At 57.1% G+C, this 17,880-nt stretch overlaps 1 protein-coding gene across 1 annotated transcript in view; it reads left to right on the top strand.

Annotated features, from left to right (window-relative positions):
* CIMIP6 (ciliary microtubule inner protein 6) overlaps positions 1–17,880 on the top strand; it is a 94,821-nt gene that overhangs the window by 8,877 nt on the left and 68,064 nt on the right. The window contains exon 2 of the mRNA XM_068233126.1: positions 1,931–2,162. Coding sequence (XP_068089227.1) covers positions 2,064–2,162 — 99 coding nt within the window. The 5' untranslated portion in view covers positions 1,931–2,063. The remainder of the gene's footprint in view (positions 1–1,930; positions 2,163–17,880) is intronic.

Consider the following 17,880-nt stretch of genomic DNA (forward strand, 5'->3'; position numbering starts at 1 on the left):
ATTCGGAAAGGGGGCGGAGCCACAAACAGCCAATCGTATTTTTTTTATTTCAATGGGAATATACAAATTATTGATACCAAAAGCCCAAAGCTCATAAACTTGGTCATTGAGTGACTGTATTTCAAGGTTAGAAAAAGTGGGTGGAGCCAACAACTACATTTTTTCTAGGGGAGAATATAAATTGCATCCATTCTTACACTGTTAATGGCGGGGTTCCCAAACTTGGCATAGTGGGCCACTGGGTGACTGGGATTAATATTCAGAAATATGGGTGGAGCCAACAACAGCCAATCAATTCAAGGAGAATATTTACATTGCTACCATTCTTACACTGTTAATGGCAGAGGCCTCTTGCCTGATAGGTGACTGGGGTCCAAATTCACTAAAGGGGGTGGAGCCACAAACAGCCAATCCAATTTGTTAGATTGATTTCAGCCATTCTGTTATTGGCAGGGTTCTCAAACGTGACACAGTTGGTCAATGGATGACTGGGATTAATATTATGGGAAGTGGGTGGAGCCTATAATAGCCAATCAAAATTCACCTGATACAGTTGGTCTTGGGTGACTGGGGTTCAAATGCCGGAGAGGGGCGGAGCCACAAACAGCCAATCTGATTTGTTTAATTTCTATGGGAATATACAAATTATTGATGACAAAGACCGCAAAGCTCACATATGTGGTCATTGAGTAATTGTTTGTTAGGGTTAGTAAGTGGCCAGAGCCAAAACCCGCCAAATACATACCCGGGCAACGCCGATTCATCAGCTATTATTCATAAAAGTGGGTGGAGCCTACAAAAGCAAATCAAAATTCACCTATTGATTTTCAAGGGGAATATTTCATTACTGCCATTCTTGCACTGTTACTGGCACAAGCCCCAAACTGGGTTACAGTTGTTTATTGGGTGACTGGGGTTCAAATTCAGAAAAGGGGTGGAGACACAAACAGCCCATCAGATTTGTTTCATTTCAATGCAAATTATTGATGCCAAAGACTGCAAAGCTCACAAATTTGGTCACTGAGTAATTAAGTAATTATCTGTTACTGTTAGAAAAATTGGGCATAGCCAACACCAGCCAAATACATACCCAGGCAATGCCGGGTCATCAGTGGGCGGAGACAAATACACATTTCACTGTAAAATGTAAACTGCAGCCATCCTCACTGTTAATTGCCGGGTTCTCACACTTTGCACAGTTGGTCACTGGGTGACTGGGATTAATATTCATAAAAGAGGGTGGATCCTACAAAAGCCAATCCAAATTCATGTATTGCTTTTCAAGGGGAATATTCAATTACTGCCATTCTTGCACTGTTAAGGACACAAGCTTAAAACCTGTTACAGTTGGTCATTGGGTGACTGGGGTTCAAATTCAGAAAAGAGGGTGGAGCCACAAACAGCCAATCAGATTTGTTTAATTTCAATGCAAATTATTGATGCCAGACAATGCAAAGCTCACAAACCAGGTTATTGAGTAATTGCATGTTAGGGTTAGGAAAAGTGGGCGGAGTCAACACCAGCCAAATATATACCCGGGCAACGCCGTGCAATCAGCTAGTATTGAATAATAAATTGTATGACGTCTGCGATCTTGATGTGAACAGCAATACTTTACACCGGTGTTTCTTAATGTTATTACATCATGGACCCCTTTTAAAAGATGTTTTAAAAAAGCGCTGAGCGTTTCCAATGACACTTGCGCTTTTTGGTGTGCACTGGCCCTGAGTATTATTTAATAGCTGTGTAAACATTTTCCAACTTTTCATATTGAAAATCAGAGCCAGACGCCCTGCTGTACTGTGTGTCAGCTTTATCTGATGTGGGATTCTCATGACATTTTAGGATAGTGGTTCGTCTCATGAACAGTCCTGCTGTGATGGTTTGATCCTCGTCACTCAATGTTGTATATTTCTCTGTCTCTGAACAGGCCAAACACATACAGAGTATTCCAGGAGGATCTGTTTGATGTCGGCTTAGATACGAGTAAATTCAATCATCCAGTTTTATTCCAGAAGTCTGAGAAATCTCCACCACATCCGAGATCTCCGAACCGCAACAACATGCCCCACCCATTCTACGCCAAGTTTATCCAGGGCAACGTCAGGTTCATGAATGAGCCCATAACTGATGTGGGAACAGCAAGCACCAGACACAAGCAGGTAAAAGCCAGATAACATGCGGGGCTGGATGTCTGCCCCACAGGCCTGGAGTCATCCTGTGTATGGAACATGGGGACCAATAGACCACCAGGGAAATCTGTATAAGGAGGGACACCACTAGACCACCAGGGAAATCTGTATACGGAGGGGCACCACTAGACCACCAGGGAAATCTGTATAAGGAGGGGCACCACTAGACCACCAGGGAAATCTGTATAAGGAGGGGCACCACTAGACCATCAGGGAAATCTGTATAAGGAGGGGCACCACTAGACCACCAGGGAAATCTGTATAAGGAGGGGACCAATAGACCACCAGGGAAATCTGTATAAGGAGGGGACCACTAGACCACCAGGGAAATCTGTATAAGGAGGGGCACCACTAGACCACCAGGGAAATCTGTATAAGGAGGGGCACCACTAGACCACCAGGGAAATCTGTATAAGGAGGGGCACCACTAGACCACCAGGGAAATCTGTATACGGAGGGGCACCACTAGACCAGCAGGGAAATATATATAAGAGGGGACCACTAGACCACCAGGGAAATGTATGTAAGAGGGGACCACTAGACCAGCAGGGAAATATATATAAGAGGGGACCACTAGACCACCAGGGAAATGTATGTAAGAGGGGACCACTAGACCAGCAGGGAAATATATATAAGAGGGGACCACTAGACCACCAGGGAAATCTGTATAAGGAGGGGCACCACTAGACCACCAGGGAAATCTGTATAAGGAGGGGCACCACTAGACCACCAGGGAAATCTGTATAAGGAGGGGCACCACTAGACCACCAGGGAAATCTGTATACGGAGGGGCACCACTAGACCACCAGGGAAATCTGTATAAGGAGGGGCACCACTAGACCACCAGGGAAATCTGTATAAGGAGGGGCACCACTAGACCACTAGGGAAATGTATATAAGAAGGGGCACCACTAGATCACCAGGGAAATCTGTATAAGGAGGGGGACCACTAGACCACCAGGGAAATCTGTATAAGAAGGGGCACCAATAGACCACCAGGGAAATCTGTATAAGGAGGGGCACCACTAGACCACCAGGGAAATCTGTATAAGGAGGGGCACCACTAGACCACCAGGGAAATCTGTATAAGGAGGGGCACCACTAGACCACCAGGGAAATCTGTATACGGAGGGGCACCACTAGACCACCAGGGAAATCTGTATAAGGAGGGGCACCACTAGACCACCAGGGAATTCTGTATAAGGAGGGGCACCACTAGACCACCAGGGAAATCTGTATAAGGAGGGGCACCACTAGACCACCAGGGAAATCTGTATAAGGAGGGGGACCACTAGACCACCAGGGAAATCTGTATAAGGAGGGGCACCACTAGACCACCAGGGAAATCTGTATACGGAGGGGCACCACTAGACCACCAGGGAAATCTGTATAAGGAGGGGCACCACTAGACCACCAGGGAAATCTGTATAAGGAGGGACACCACTAGACCACCAGGGAAATCTGTATAAGGAGGGGCACCACTAGACCACCAGGGAAATCTGTATAAGGAGGGGCACCACTAGACCACCAGGGAAATCTGTATACGGAGGGGCACCACTAGACCAGCAGGGAAATATATATAAGAGGGAACCACTAGACCACCAGGGAAATGTATGTAAGAGGGGACCACTAGACCAGCAGGGAAATATATATAAGAGGGGACCACTAGACCACCAGGGAAATGTATGTAAGAGGGGACCACTAGACCAGCAGGGAAATATATATAAGAGGGGACCACTAGACCACCAGGGAAATGTATGTAAGAGGGGACCAATAGACCACCAGGGAAATGTATGTAAGAGGGGACCAATAGACCACCAGGGAAATGTATGTAAGAGGGGACCAATAGACCACCAGGGAAATGTATGTAAGAGGGGACCAATAGACCACCAGGGAAATGTATGTAAGAGGGGACCAATAGACCACCAGGGAAATGTATGTAAGAGGGGACCAATAGACCACAGGGGCGTAACTAGACATCATTGGGCCCCCCTGCAAAACTTTGGATGGGCCCCCCCCTGCGAAACTTTGGATGGGGCCCCCCACCCCCACCTCCCTCGCTTTCTGCACAGGAGAACTGAGGACCAATGTGTTTTCCCCATGCAGATAAAAACACTTCGACTTAAAGGAAACGTCAGGCAATCTATGCTACCCCCAGAACTACTTGCCCGGGGCTTCCTCCAGCCCCCTGCAGCCGAAAAGTCCCTGGTTGCAGCTCTGCTCCCAGTACATACATACATACATACCGCTGTATTATATTACTACATGAGAGCACATGCTATACGGAGGAACAACAATGACATGCTGAACATAAGATATAGTATCAATGTAACTTTGGCAAAACATTCAGAATGTCACTGATTGGTACTGTTATTACAGGATATTGGACTCAGTATGAGACAAAAAGCTCTCAATGAAGCAGCGACAGGAAGGGTCTTTTTCCACTACCCTGTGATTTGCAATTTGATTTTGATCGCAAATCGCAAGCTATATTAAAGTAATGGAAACTGCAGCAGCAATTTCCATTAGTGCGATCCGATTGCGATGCGATTTTGGTCAAAGCGCAATCATCGTCTTGCTGCGTTTTGTATGCGATTGAGCTACTATATTCATTAATCGCAATCGCATGGTGGAAATTGAATCGCGATTGCATTTCATAGTGGAAAAGAGCCGTTAGACATCAATCTCTACTCCATTGTGTTGTAAAAGTAATTAGAGGCCATAAGGTCATTAGCCCGTGTGATAAGAATCTAGGAATCCTTTTGAAGTGAAAAGGGAAAGTCTACAACTTTTTTTTCAAAACGTGACTCCTTTGTTGGTAAAGTTGTACATGGAGTCATCAGAACTTATCTGCAATGTGAGACAGATGTTTTTTTACAAACCCCAGGGAGCAGAGAAAGTGTACAAATTCCAAAGTGTGTATGATTCCTTATCTGTGTGAGGGACACATGCAGTCAATATAACAATGGTGCGAGAGCAGAATACATTTTTTCACTCCATGCCCTTAGTTGTCAGTCTCTCAAACCTTTCCCCCCACGGGTCCCCTGTGGCTTCTGGGCCCCCCTGCGGAGGCATCCCTTGCAGGGTGTATTGTTACGCCCCTGCCTCCAGGGAAATCTGTATAAGGAGGGGCACCACTAGACCACCAGGGAAATCAGTATAATGATGGGGTGAATAATAATGGATGTCTCTTGGAAATGGGCCCTAGTGCAGGGACCTCCATGCAGGGACACAGTACAAGTGTATAAAAGGTACTATAATGGTGATGCAGTGGAAACTATTACAATAAAATATACTGTGTAACCACGCCCACTATTAAGACCACGACCTCTACATAATGAAATGATTTATCATTACCTGTTATCCTTAATTTCTGCCATGAACCTCCCGAGCGTTCTGGACGAGCCTGACTTGTCCTAAATAAAACAATTGCTATCGGTGAGGAGGAGTCGGGCTCGTCCAGTTATTGTAATTACTCCCTGCGGCATCACTGGGGGGCGGGACCCTCGCCGGTTGTAACTACTCCCTGCGGCATCACTGGGGGGCGGGACCCTCGCCGGTTGTAACTACTCCCTGCGGCATCACTAGGGGCGGGACCCTCGCCGGTTGTAACTACTCCCTGCGGCATCACTGGGGGGCGGGACACTCGCCGGTTGTAACTACTCCCTGCAGCATCACTGGGGGGCGGGACCCTCGCCGGTTGTAACTACTCCCTGCGGCATCACTGGGGGGCGGGACCCTCGCTGGGTGTAACTACTCCCTGCGGCGTCGCTGGCATGTGGGACCTTCACTGGTTGTAACTACTCCCTGCAGCGTCGCTGGGGTGCGGGACCCTCACTGGTTGTAACTACTCCCTGCAGCTGCGCTGGGGGCGGGACCCTCGCCGGTTGTAACTACTCCTTGCGGCGTTGCTGGTGGGCGGGACCCTCGCGGGTTGTAACTACTCCCTGTGGTGTCGCTGGTGGGCGGAACCCTCGCCGGTTGTAACTACTCCCTGCGGCGTCACTGGTGGGCGGGACCCTCGCGGGTTGTAATTACTCCCTGTGGCGTCGCTGGCATGCGGGACCCTCCCCGGTTGTAACTACTCCCTGCAGCGTCGCTGGCATGCGGGACCCTCGCTGGGTGTAACTACTCCCTGCGGCGTCGCTGGTGGGCGGGACACTCGCGGGTTTTAACTACTCCCTGTGACGTCGCTGGCATGCGGAACCTTACCGGTTGTATCTACTCCCTGCGGTGTCGCTGGCATGTGGGACCCTCGCCAGTTGTAACTACTCCCTGCGGCGTCGCTGGCATGTGGGACCCTCGCTGGGTGTAACTACTCCGTGCGGCGTCGCTGGTGGGCGGGACCCTCACTGGTTGTAACTACTCCCTGCGGCGTCGCTGGCATGTGGGACCCTCACTGGTTGTAACTACTCCTTGCGGCATTGCTCGCAAGTGGAAACCTCACTGGTTGTAACTACTCCCTGCAGTGTCGCTGGTGGGCGGGACCCTAGCTGGGTGTAATTACTCCCTGCGGCGTCGGTGGCATGTGGGACCCTCACTGGTTGTAACTACTCCCTGCGGCATCACTGGCATGTGGGACCCTCACTGGTTGTAACTACTCCCTGCGGCGTCGGTGGCATGTGGAACCCTCACTGGGTGTAACTACTCCCTGCAGCGTCGGTGGCATGTGGGACCCTCGCTGGGTGTAACTACTCCCTGCGGCGTCGGTGGCATGTGGGACCCTCGCTGGGTGTAACTACTCCCTGCGGCGTCGGTGACATGTGGGGCCCTCACTGGTTGTAACTACTCCCTGCAGCATCACTGGCATGTGGGACCCTCACTGGTTGTAACTACTCCCTGCGGCGTCGGTGGCATGTGGGACCCTCACTGGGTGTTACTACTCCCTGCAGCGTCGGTGGCATGTGGGACCCTCGCTGGGTGTAACTACTTCCTGCGGCGTCGCTGGTATGCGGGACCCTCGCTGGGTGTAACTACTCCCTGCAGCGTCGCTGGCATGCAGGACCCTAGCTGGGTGTAACTACTCCCTGCAGCGTCGGTGGCATGTGGGACCCTCCCCGGTTGTAACTACTCCCTGCGGTCGCTGGTGGGCGGGACCCTCACTGGTTGTAACTACTCCTTGCGGCGTTGCTGGCATGTGGGACCCTCACTGGTTGTAACTACTCCCTGCGGCGTCACTGGCATGTGGGACCCTCACTGGGTGTAACTACTCCCTGCGGCGTCGGTGGCATGTGGGACCCTCGCTGGGTGTAACTACTCCATGCGGTGTCGCTGGCATGTGGGACCCTCGCTGGGTGTAACTACTCCCTGCAGCGTCGCTGGCATGCGGGACCCTCGCTGGGTGTAACTACTCCTTGCAGCGTCGCTGGTGGGCGGGACCCTCACTGGGTGTAACTACTCTCTGCGGCGTCGCTGGCATGCGGGACCCTCACTGGTTGAAACTACTCCCTGTGGTGTCGATGGTGTGTGGGACCCTCACCGGTTATAACTACTCTCTGCGGCGTCGCTGGCATGCGGGACCCTAGCTGATTGTAACTACTCGCTGCGGCGTCGCTGGCATGCGGGACCCTCACTGGTTGTAACTACTCCCTGCGGCATCGCTGGTGGGCGGGACCCTCACTGGTTGTAACTACTCCCTGCGGCGTCGCTGGCATGCTGGACCCTCGCCGGTTGTAACTACTCTCTGCGGCGTCGCTGGTGTGCGGGACCCTCGCCGGTTGTAACTACTCCCTGTGGCGTCGCTGGTGGGCGGGACCCTCACTGGTTGTATCTACTCCCTGCGGCGTCGCTGGTGTGCGGGACCCTCACTGGTTGTAACTACTCCTTGCGGCGTTGCTCGCAAGTGGGACCCTCACTGGTTGTAACTACTCCCTGCGGCGTCGGTGGCATGTGGGACCCTCACTGGGTGTAACTACTCCCTGCGGTGTCGGTGGCATGTGGGACCCTCACTGGTTGTAACTACTCCCTGCGGCGTCGGTGGCATGTGGGACCCTCACTGGGTGTAACTACTCCCTGCAGCGTCGGTGGCATGTGGGACCCTCGCTGGGTGTAACTACTCCCTGCAGCGTCGCTGGCATGTGGGACCCTCACTAGGTGTAACTACTCCATGCGGCGTCGGTGACATGTGGGGCCCTCACTGGTTGTAACTACTCCCTGCGGCATCACTGGCATGTGGGACCCTCACTGGTTGTAACTACTCCCTGCGGCGTCGGTGGCATGTGGGACCCTCGCTGGGTGTAACTACTCCCTGCGGCGTCGGTGGCATGTGGGACCCTCACTGGGTGTAACTACTCCCTGCAGCGTCGCTGGCATGTTGGACCCTTGCTGGGTGTAACTACTCCCTGCGACGTCGCTGGTATGCGGGACCCTCACTGGGTGTAACTACTCCCTGCAGCGTCGCTGGCATGCAGGACCCTAGCTGGGTGTAACTACTCCCTGCGGCGTCACTGGCATGTGGGACCCTCACTGGTTGTAACTACTCCCTGCGGCGTCGCTGGCATGTGGGACCCTCACTGGTTGTAACTACTCCCTGCAGTGTCGCTGGTGGGCGGGACCCTAGCTGGGTGTAACTACTCCCTGCGGCGTCGGTGGCATGTGGGACCCTCACTGGTTGTAACTACTCCCTGCGGCATCACTGGCATGTGGGACCCTCACTGGTTGTAACTACTCCCTGCGGCGTCGGTGGCATGTGGGACCCTCGCTGGGTGTAACTACTCCCTGCGGCATCACTGGCATGTGGAACCCTCACTGGGTGTAACTACTCCCTGCAGCGTCGGTGGCATGTGGGACCCTCGCTGGGTGTAACTACTCCCTGCGGCGTCGGTGGCATGTGGGACCCTCGCTGGGTGTAACTACTCCCTGCGGCGTCGGTGACATGTGGGGCCCTCACTGGTTGTAACTACTCCCTACGGCATCACTGGCATGTGGGACCCTCACTGGTTGTAACTACTCCCTGCGGCGTCGGTGGCATGTGGGACCCTCGCTGGGTGTAACTACTCCCTGCGGCGTCGGTGGCATGTGGGACCCTCACTGGTTGTAACTACTCCCTGCGGCATCACTGGCATGTGGGACCCTCACTGGTTGTAACTACTCCCTGCGGCGTCGGTGGCATGTGGGACCCTCACTGGGTGTAACTACTCCCTGCGGCGTCGGTGGCATGTGGGACCCTCGCTGGGTGTAACTACTCCCTGCGGCGTCGGTGGCATGTGGGACCCTCGCTGGGTGTAACTACTCCCTGCAGCGTCGCTGGCATGTGGGACCCTCGCTGGGTGTAACTACTCCCTGCGGCGTCGCTGGCATGTGGGACCCTCACTGGTTGTAACTACTTCCTGCGGCGTCGCTGGTATGCGGGACCCTCACTGGGTGTAACTACTCCCTGCGGCGTCACTGGCATGTGGGACCCTCACTGGTTGTAACTACTCCCTGCGGTGTCGCTGGCATGTGGGACCCTCCCCGGTTGTAACTACTCCCTGCGGTCGCTGGTGGGCGGGACCCTCACTGGTGTAACTACTCCTTGCGGCGTTGCTGGCATGTGGGACCCTCACTGGTTGTAACTACTCCCTGCGGCGTCACTGGCATGTGGGACCCTCACTGGGTGTAACTACTCCCTGCGGCGTCGGTGGCATGTGGGACCCTCGCTGGGTGTAACTACTCCCTGCAGCGTCGCTGGCATGCGGGACCCTCACTGGGTGTAACTACTCTCTGCGGCATCGCTGGCATGCGGGACCCTCGCTGGTTGAAACTACTCCCTGCGGTGTCGATGGTGTGTGGGACCCTCACCGGTTATAACTACTCTCTGCGGCGTCGCTGGCATGCTGGACCCTCGCCGGTTGTAACTACTCTCTGCGACGTCGCTGGTGTGCGGGACCCTCGCCGGTTGTAACTACTCCCTGCGGCGTCGCTGGTGGGCGGGACCCTCACTGGTTGTATCTACTCCCTGCGGCGTCGCTGGTGTGCGGGACCCTCACTGGTTGTAACTACTCCTTGCGGCGTTGCTCGCAAGTGGGACCCTCACTGGTTGTAACTACTCCCTGCGGCGTCGGTGGCATGTGGGACCCTCACTGGGTGTAACTACTCCCTGCGGTGTCGGTGGCATGTGGGACCCTCACTGGTTGTAACTACTCCCTGCGGCATCACTGGCATGTGGGACCCTCACTGGTTGTAACTACTCCCTGCGGCGTCGGTGGCATGTGGGACCCTCACTGGGTGTAACTACTCCCTGCAGCGTCGGTGGCATGTGGGACCCTCGCTGGATGTAACTACTCCCTGCAGCGTCGCTGGTATGCGGGACCCTCGCTGGGTGTAACTACTCCCTGCAGCGTCGCTGGCATGCAGGACCCTAGCTGGGTGTAACTACTCCCTGCGGCGTCACTGGCATGTGGGACCCTCACTGGTTGTAACTACTCCCTGCGGTGTCGCTGGCATGTGGGACCCTCCCCGGTTGTAACTACTCCCTGCAGCGTCGCTGGTGGGCGGGACCCTCACTGGTTGTAACTACTCCTTGCGGCGTCGCTGGCATGTGGGACCCTCGCTGGGTGTAACTACTCCCTGCAGCGTCGCTGGCATGCGGGACCCTCGCTGGGTGTAACTACTCCCTGCAGTGTCGCTGGCATGTGGGTCCCTCACTGGTTGTAACTACTCCCTGCGGCGTCGCTGGTGGGCAGGACCCTTTGCTGGGTGTAACTACTCCCTGCAGCGTCGCTGGCATGCGGGACCCTCGCTGGGTGTAACTACTCCTTGCATTGTCGCTGGTGGGCGGGACCCTCACTGGGTGTAACTACTCCCTGCGGCGTCGCTGGCATGTGGGACCCTCCCCGGTTGTAACTACTCCCTGCAGCGTCGCTGGTGGGCGGGACCCTCACTGGTTGTAACTACTCCTTGCGGCGTCGCTGGCATGTGGGACCCTCACTGGTTGTAACTACTCCCTGCGGCGTCGGTGGCATGTGGGACCCTCGGTGGGTGTAACTACTCCATGCGGTGTCGCTGGCATGCGGGACCCTCGCTGGGTGTAACTACTCCTTGCAACGTCGCTGGTGGGCGGGACCCTCACTGGGTGTAACTACTCTCTGCGGCATCGCTGGCATGCGGGACCCTCGCTGGTTGAAACTACTCCCTGCGGTGTCGATGGTGTGTGGGACCCTCGCCGGTTATAACTACTCTCTGCGGCGTCGCTGGCATGCGGGACCCTAGCTGATTGTAACTACTCGCTGCGGCGTCGCTGGCATGCGGGACCCTCACTGGTTGTAACTACTCCCTGCGGCATCGCTGGTGGGCGGGACCCTCACTGGTTGTAACTACTCCCTGCGGCGTCGCTGGCATGCTGGACCCTCGCCGGTTGTAACTACTCTCTGCGGCGTCGCTGGTGTGCGGGACCCTCGCCGGTTGTAACTACTCCCTGCGGCATCGCTGGTGGGCGGGACCCTCACTGGTTGTATCTACTCCCTGCGGCGTCGCTGGTGTGCGGGACCCTCACTGGTTGTAACTACTCCCTGCGGCGTCGCTGGTGGGCGGGACCCTCACCGGTTGTATCTACTCTCTGCAGCGTCACTGGTGTGCGGGACCCTGGCTGGGTGTAACTACTCCCTGTGGCATCGCTGGGGTGCGGGACCCTCGCTGGGTGTAACTACCCCGTGCGGCATCGCTGATGGGCGGGACCCTCGCCGGTTGTAACTACTCTCTGCGGCGTCGCTGGCATGCGGGACCCTCCCCGGTTGTATCTACTCCCTGCGGCGTCGGTGGCATGTGGGACCCTCCCCGGTTGTATCTACTCCCTGCGGCGTCGGTGGTGGGCGGACCATCACTGGTTGTAACTACTCCCTGCGGTGTCGCTGGCATGCTGGACCTTCACTGGTTGTAACTACTCCCTGCGGCGTCGCTGGCATGTGGGACCCTCACTGGTTGTAACTACTCCCTGCGGTGTCGGTGGCATGTGGGACCCTCGCCGGTTGTAACTACTCCCTGCGGCGTCGGTGGCATGTGGGACCCTCACTGGTTGAAACTACTCCCTGCAGCGTCGCTGGTGGGCGGGACCCTCACTGGTTGTAACTACTCCTTGCGGCGTCGCTGGCATGTGGGACCCTAACTGGTTGTAACTACTCCCTGCGGCGTCACTGGCATGTGGGACCCTCACTGGGTGTAACTACTCCATGCGGTGTCGCTGGCATGTGGGACCCTCGCTGGGTGTAACTACTCCCTGCAGCGTCGCTGGCATGCGGGACCCTCGCTGGGTGTAACTACTCCCTGCAGTGTCGCTGGCATGTGGGTCCCTCACTGGTTGTAACTACTCCCTGCGGCGTCGCTGGTGGGCAGGACCCTTTGCTGGGTGTAACTACTCCCTGCAGCGTCGCTGGCATGCGGGACCCTCGCTGGGTGTAACTACTCCTTGCATTGTCGCTGGTGGGCGGGACCCTCACTGGGTGTAACTACTCCCTGCGGCGTCGCTGGCATGTGGGACCCTCCCCGGTTGTAACTACTCCCTGCAGCGTCGCTGGTGGGCGGGACCCTCACTGGTTGTAACTACTCCCTGCGGCGTCGCTGGTGGGCAGGACCCTTTGCTGGGTGTAACTACTCCCTGCAGCGTCGCTGGCATGCGGGACCCTCGCTGGGTGTAACTACTCCTTGCATTGTCGCTGGTGGGCGGGACCCTCACTGGGTGTAACTACTCCCTGCGGTGTCGGTGGCATGTGGGACCCTCGCCGGTTGTAACTACTCCCTGCGGCGTCGGTGGCATGTGGGACCCTCACTGGTTGAAACTACTCCCTGCAGCGTCGCTGGTGGGCGGGACCCTCACTGGTTGTAACTACTCCTTGCGGCGTCGCTGGCATGTGGGACACTCACTGGTTGTAACTACTCCCTGCGGCGCCGCTGGCATGTGGGACCCTCGCTGGGTGTAACTACTACCTGCGGCATCGCTGGCATGTGGGACCCTCCCCGGTTGTAACTACTCCCTGCTGCGTCGCTGGCATGTGGGACCCTCGCCGGTTGTAACTACTCCCTGCAGCGTCGCTGACATGTGGGACCCTCGCCGGTTGTAACTACTCCCTGCGGCGTCGCTGGCATGTGGGACCCGCGCCGGTTGTAACTACTCCATGCGGCGTCGCTGGCATGTGGGACCCGCGCCGGTTGTATCTACTCCCTGTGGCATCGCTGGCATGCGGGACCCTCGGTGGGTGTAACTACTCCCTGCGGCGTCGCTGGTGTTCGGGACCCTCGCTGGGTGTAACTACTCCTTGCGGCGTCGGTGGCATGTGGGACCCTCACTGGGTGTAACTACTCCCTGCGGCGTCGGTGGCATGTGGGACCCTCGCCGGTTCTAACTACTCCCTGCGGCGTCGCTGATGGGCGGGACCCTCACTGGGTGTAACTACTCCCTGCGGTGTCGCTGGCATGTGGGACCCTCACTGGGTGTAACTACTCCCTGCGGCGTCGGTGGCATGTGGGACCCTCACTGGGTGTAACTACTCCCTGCGGCGTCGGTGGCATGTGGGACCCTCGCCGGTTCTAACTACTCCCTGCGGCGTCGCTGATGGGCGGGACCCTCACTGGGTGTAACTACTCCCTGCGGCGTCGGTGGCATGTGGGACCCTCACTGGGTGTAACTACTCCCTGCGGCGTCGGTGGCATGTGGGACCCTCGCCGGTTCTAACTACTCCCTGCAGCGTCGCTGGCATGTGGGACCCTCGCTGGGTGTAACTATTACCTGCAGCGTCGCTGGTGGGCGGGACCCTCACTGGTTGTAACTACTCCTTGCGGCGTCGCTGGCATGTGGGACACTCACTGGTTGTAACTACTCCCTGCGGCGCCGCTGGCATGTGGGACCCTCGCTGGGTGTAACTACTACCTGCGGCATCGCTGGCATGTGGGACCCTCCCCGGTTGTAACTACTCCCTGCAGCGTCGGTGACATGTGGGACCCTCGCCGGTTGTAACTACTCCCTGCGATGTCGCTGGCATGTGGGACCCTCGCCGGTTGTAACTACTCCCTGCGGCGTCGCTGGCATGTGGGACCCTCCCCGGTTGTATCTACTCCCTGCGGCGTCGCTGGCATGTGGGACCCTCGCTGGGTGTAACTACTCCCTGCGGCGTCGCTGGTGTTCGGGACCCTCGCTGGGTGTAACTACTCCCTGCGGTGTCGCTGGCATGTGGGACCCTCACTGGGTGTAACTACTCCCTGCGGCGTCGGTGGCATGTGGGACCCTCACTGGGTGTAACTACTCCCTGCGGCGTCGGTGGCATGTGGGACCCTCGCCGGTTCTAACTACTCCCTGCGGCGTCGCTGATGGGCGGGACCCTCACTGGGTGTAACTACTCCCTGCGGTGTCGCTGGCATGTGGGACCCTCACTGGGTGTAACTACTCCCTGCGGCGTCGGTGGCATGTGGGACCCTCACTGGGTGTAACTACTCCCTGCGGCGTCGGTGGCATGTGGGACCCTCGCCGGTTCTAACTACTCCCTGCGGCGTCGCTGATGGGCGGGACCCTCACTGGGTGTAACTACTCCCTGCGGTGTCGCTGGCATGTGGGACCCTCACTGGGTGTAACTACTCCCTGCGGCGTCGGTGGCATGTGGGACCCTCACTGGGTGTAACTACTCCCTGCGGCGTCGGTGGCATGTGGGACCCTCGCCGGTTCTAACTACTCCCTGCAGCGTCGCTGGCATGTGGGACCCTCGCTGGGTGTAACTATTACCTGCAGCGTCGCTGGTGGGCGGGACCCTCACTGGTTGTATCTACTCCCTGCGGCGTCGCTGGTGTGCGGGACCCTCACTGGTTGTAACTACTCCCTGCGGCGTCGCTGGTGGGCGGGACCCTCACCGGTTGTATCTACTCTCTGCAGCGTCACTGGTGTGCGGGACCCTGGCTGGGTGTAACTACTCCCTGTGGCATCGCTGGGGTGCGGGACCCTCGCTGGGTGTAACTACCCCGTGCGGCATCGCTGATGGGCGGGACCCTCGCCGGTTGTAACTACTCTCTGCGGCGTCGCTGGCATGCGGGACCCTCCCCGGTTGTATCTACTCCCTGCGGCGTCGGTGGCATGTGGGACCCTCCCCGGTTGTATCTACTCCCTGCGGCGTCGGTGGTGGGCGGACCATCACTGGTTGTAACTACTCCCTGCGGTGTCGCTGGCATGCTGGACCTTCACTGGTTGTAACTACTCCCTGCGGCGTCGCTGGCATGTGGGACCCTCACTGGTTGTAACTACTCCCTGCGGTGTCGGTGGCATGTGGGACCCTCGCCGGTTGTAACTACTCCCTGCGGCGTCGGTGGCATGTGGGACCCTCACTGGTTGAAACTACTCCCTGCAGCGTCGCTGGTGGGCGGGACCCTCACTGGTTGTAACTACTCCTTGCGGCGTCGCTGGCATGTGGGACCCTAACTGGTTGTAACTACTCCCTGCGGCGTCACTGGCATGTGGGACCCTCACTGGGTGTAACTACTCCATGCGGTGTCGCTGGCATGTGGGACCCTCGCTGGGTGTAACTACTCCCTGCAGCGTCGCTGGCATGCGGGACCCTCGCTGGGTGTAACTACTCCCTGCAGTGTCGCTGGCATGTGGGTCCCTCACTGGTTGTAACTACTCCCTGCGGCGTCGCTGGTGGGCAGGACCCTTTGCTGGGTGTAACTACTCCCTGCAGCGTCGCTGGCATGCGGGACCCTCGCTGGGTGTAACTACTCCTTGCATTGTCGCTGGTGGGCGGGACCCTCACTGGGTGTAACTACTCCCTGCGGCGTCGCTGGCATGTGGGACCCTCCCCGGTTGTAACTACTCCCTGCAGCGTCGCTGGTGGGCGGGACCCTCACTGGTTGTAACTACTCCCTGCGGCGTCGCTGGTGGGCAGGACCCTTTGCTGGGTGTAACTACTCCCTGCAGCGTCGCTGGCATGCGGGACCCTCGCTGGGTGTAACTACTCCTTGCATTGTCGCTGGTGGGCGGGACCCTCACTGGGTGTAACTACTCCCTGCGGTGTCGGTGGCATGTGGGACCCTCGCCGGTTGTAACTACTCCCTGCGGCGTCGGTGGCATGTGGGACCCTCACTGGTTGAAACTACTCCCTGCAGCGTCGCTGGTGGGCGGGACCCTCACTGGTTGTAACTACTCCTTGCGGCGTCGCTGGCATGTGGGACACTCACTGGTTGTAACTACTCCCTGCGGCGCCGCTGGCATGTGGGACCCTCGCTGGGTGTAACTACTACCTGCGGCATCGCTGGCATGTGGGACCCTCCCCGGTTGTAACTACTCCCTGCTGCGTCGCTGGCATGTGGGACCCTCGCCGGTTGTAACTACTCCCTGCAGCGTCGGTGACATGTGGGACCCTCGCCGGTTGTAACTACTCCCTGCGGCGTCGCTGACATGTGGGACCCTCGCCGGTTGTAACTACTCCCTGCGGCGTCGCTGGCATGTGGGACCCGCGCCGGTTGTAACTACTCCCTGTGGCATCGCTGGCATGCGGGACCCTCGCTGGGTGTAACTACTCCCTGCGGCGTCGCTGGTGTTCGGGACCCTCGCTGGGTGTAACTACTCCTTGCGGCGTCGGTGGCATGTGGGACCCTCACTGGGTGTAACTACTCCCTGCGGCGTCGGTGGCATGTGGGACCCTCGCCGGTTCTAACTACTCCCTGCGGCGTCGCTGATGGGCGGGACCCTCACTGGGTGTAACTACTCCCTGCGGTGTCGCTGGCATGTGGGACCCTCACTGGGTGTAACTACTCCCTGCGGCGTCGGTGGCATGTGGGACCCTCGCCGGTTCTAACTACTCCCTGCGGCGTCGCTGATGGGCGGGACCCTCACTGGGTGTAACTACTCCCTGCGGCGTCGGTGGTGGGCGGACCATTACTGGGTGTAACTACTCCCTGCGACGTCGCTGGCATGTGGGACCCTCACTAGGTGTAACTACTCCCTGCGGCGTCGGTGGCATGTGAGACCCTCGCTGGGTGTAACTACTCCCTGCGGCGTCGGTGGTGGGCGGACCATCACTGGTTGTAACTACTCCCTGCGGCGTCGGTGGCATGTGAGACCCTCGCTGGGTGTAACTACTCCCTGCGGCGTCGGTGGTGGGCGGACCATCACTGGTTGTAACTACTCCCTGCGGCGTCGGTGGCATGTGAGACCCTCGCTGGGTGTAACTACTCCCTGCGGCGTCGGTGGTGGGCGGACCATCACTGGTTGTAACTACTCCCTGCAGCGTCGGTGGCATGTGAGACACTCGCTGGGTGTAACTACTCCCTGCGACATCGCTGGTCTTCGGGACCCTGCGTGGTTTTGTAGGAAATTGCACATGCCGACGCGCGCATCTCCCCTCCTTCAGCAGTCTTCCAGCGACGATCATCACCAGGAGATTGTAAAGCTGTCCACTAACTGTCCAATTTCTACCGAAAAATCGTTCGAGCGATCAGAAATTCTGATCGGACGAAAAATCGTTCACTACACCATCAACTAATCAATCTTTGCTTCCTATCTATCACGACCACCAAGAAAATCCAAATTTGTGTGCTGCAGAGAGGCCTTAAAGCTACAGTGGCCTAAATTGTAATGTATAGCCTGGACACTAGGGGGGTGTAAGCCTACAGTCCACAAGGGGTTAAGGGGAATTTATATGTTGGTACTGAAGTGGTTAAGAAAGATAAATAGCACTTTTAATTTGTGCTTGTGCAGTCATGTGATCATTAATGCAGGACTTCCACAAGCAAAGGA

The sequence above is a fragment of the Hyperolius riggenbachi genome, chromosome 4 (genome assembly GCF_040937935.1).
Source record: "Hyperolius riggenbachi isolate aHypRig1 chromosome 4, aHypRig1.pri, whole genome shotgun sequence".
Taxonomy (NCBI): domain Eukaryota; kingdom Metazoa; phylum Chordata; class Amphibia; order Anura; family Hyperoliidae; genus Hyperolius; species Hyperolius riggenbachi.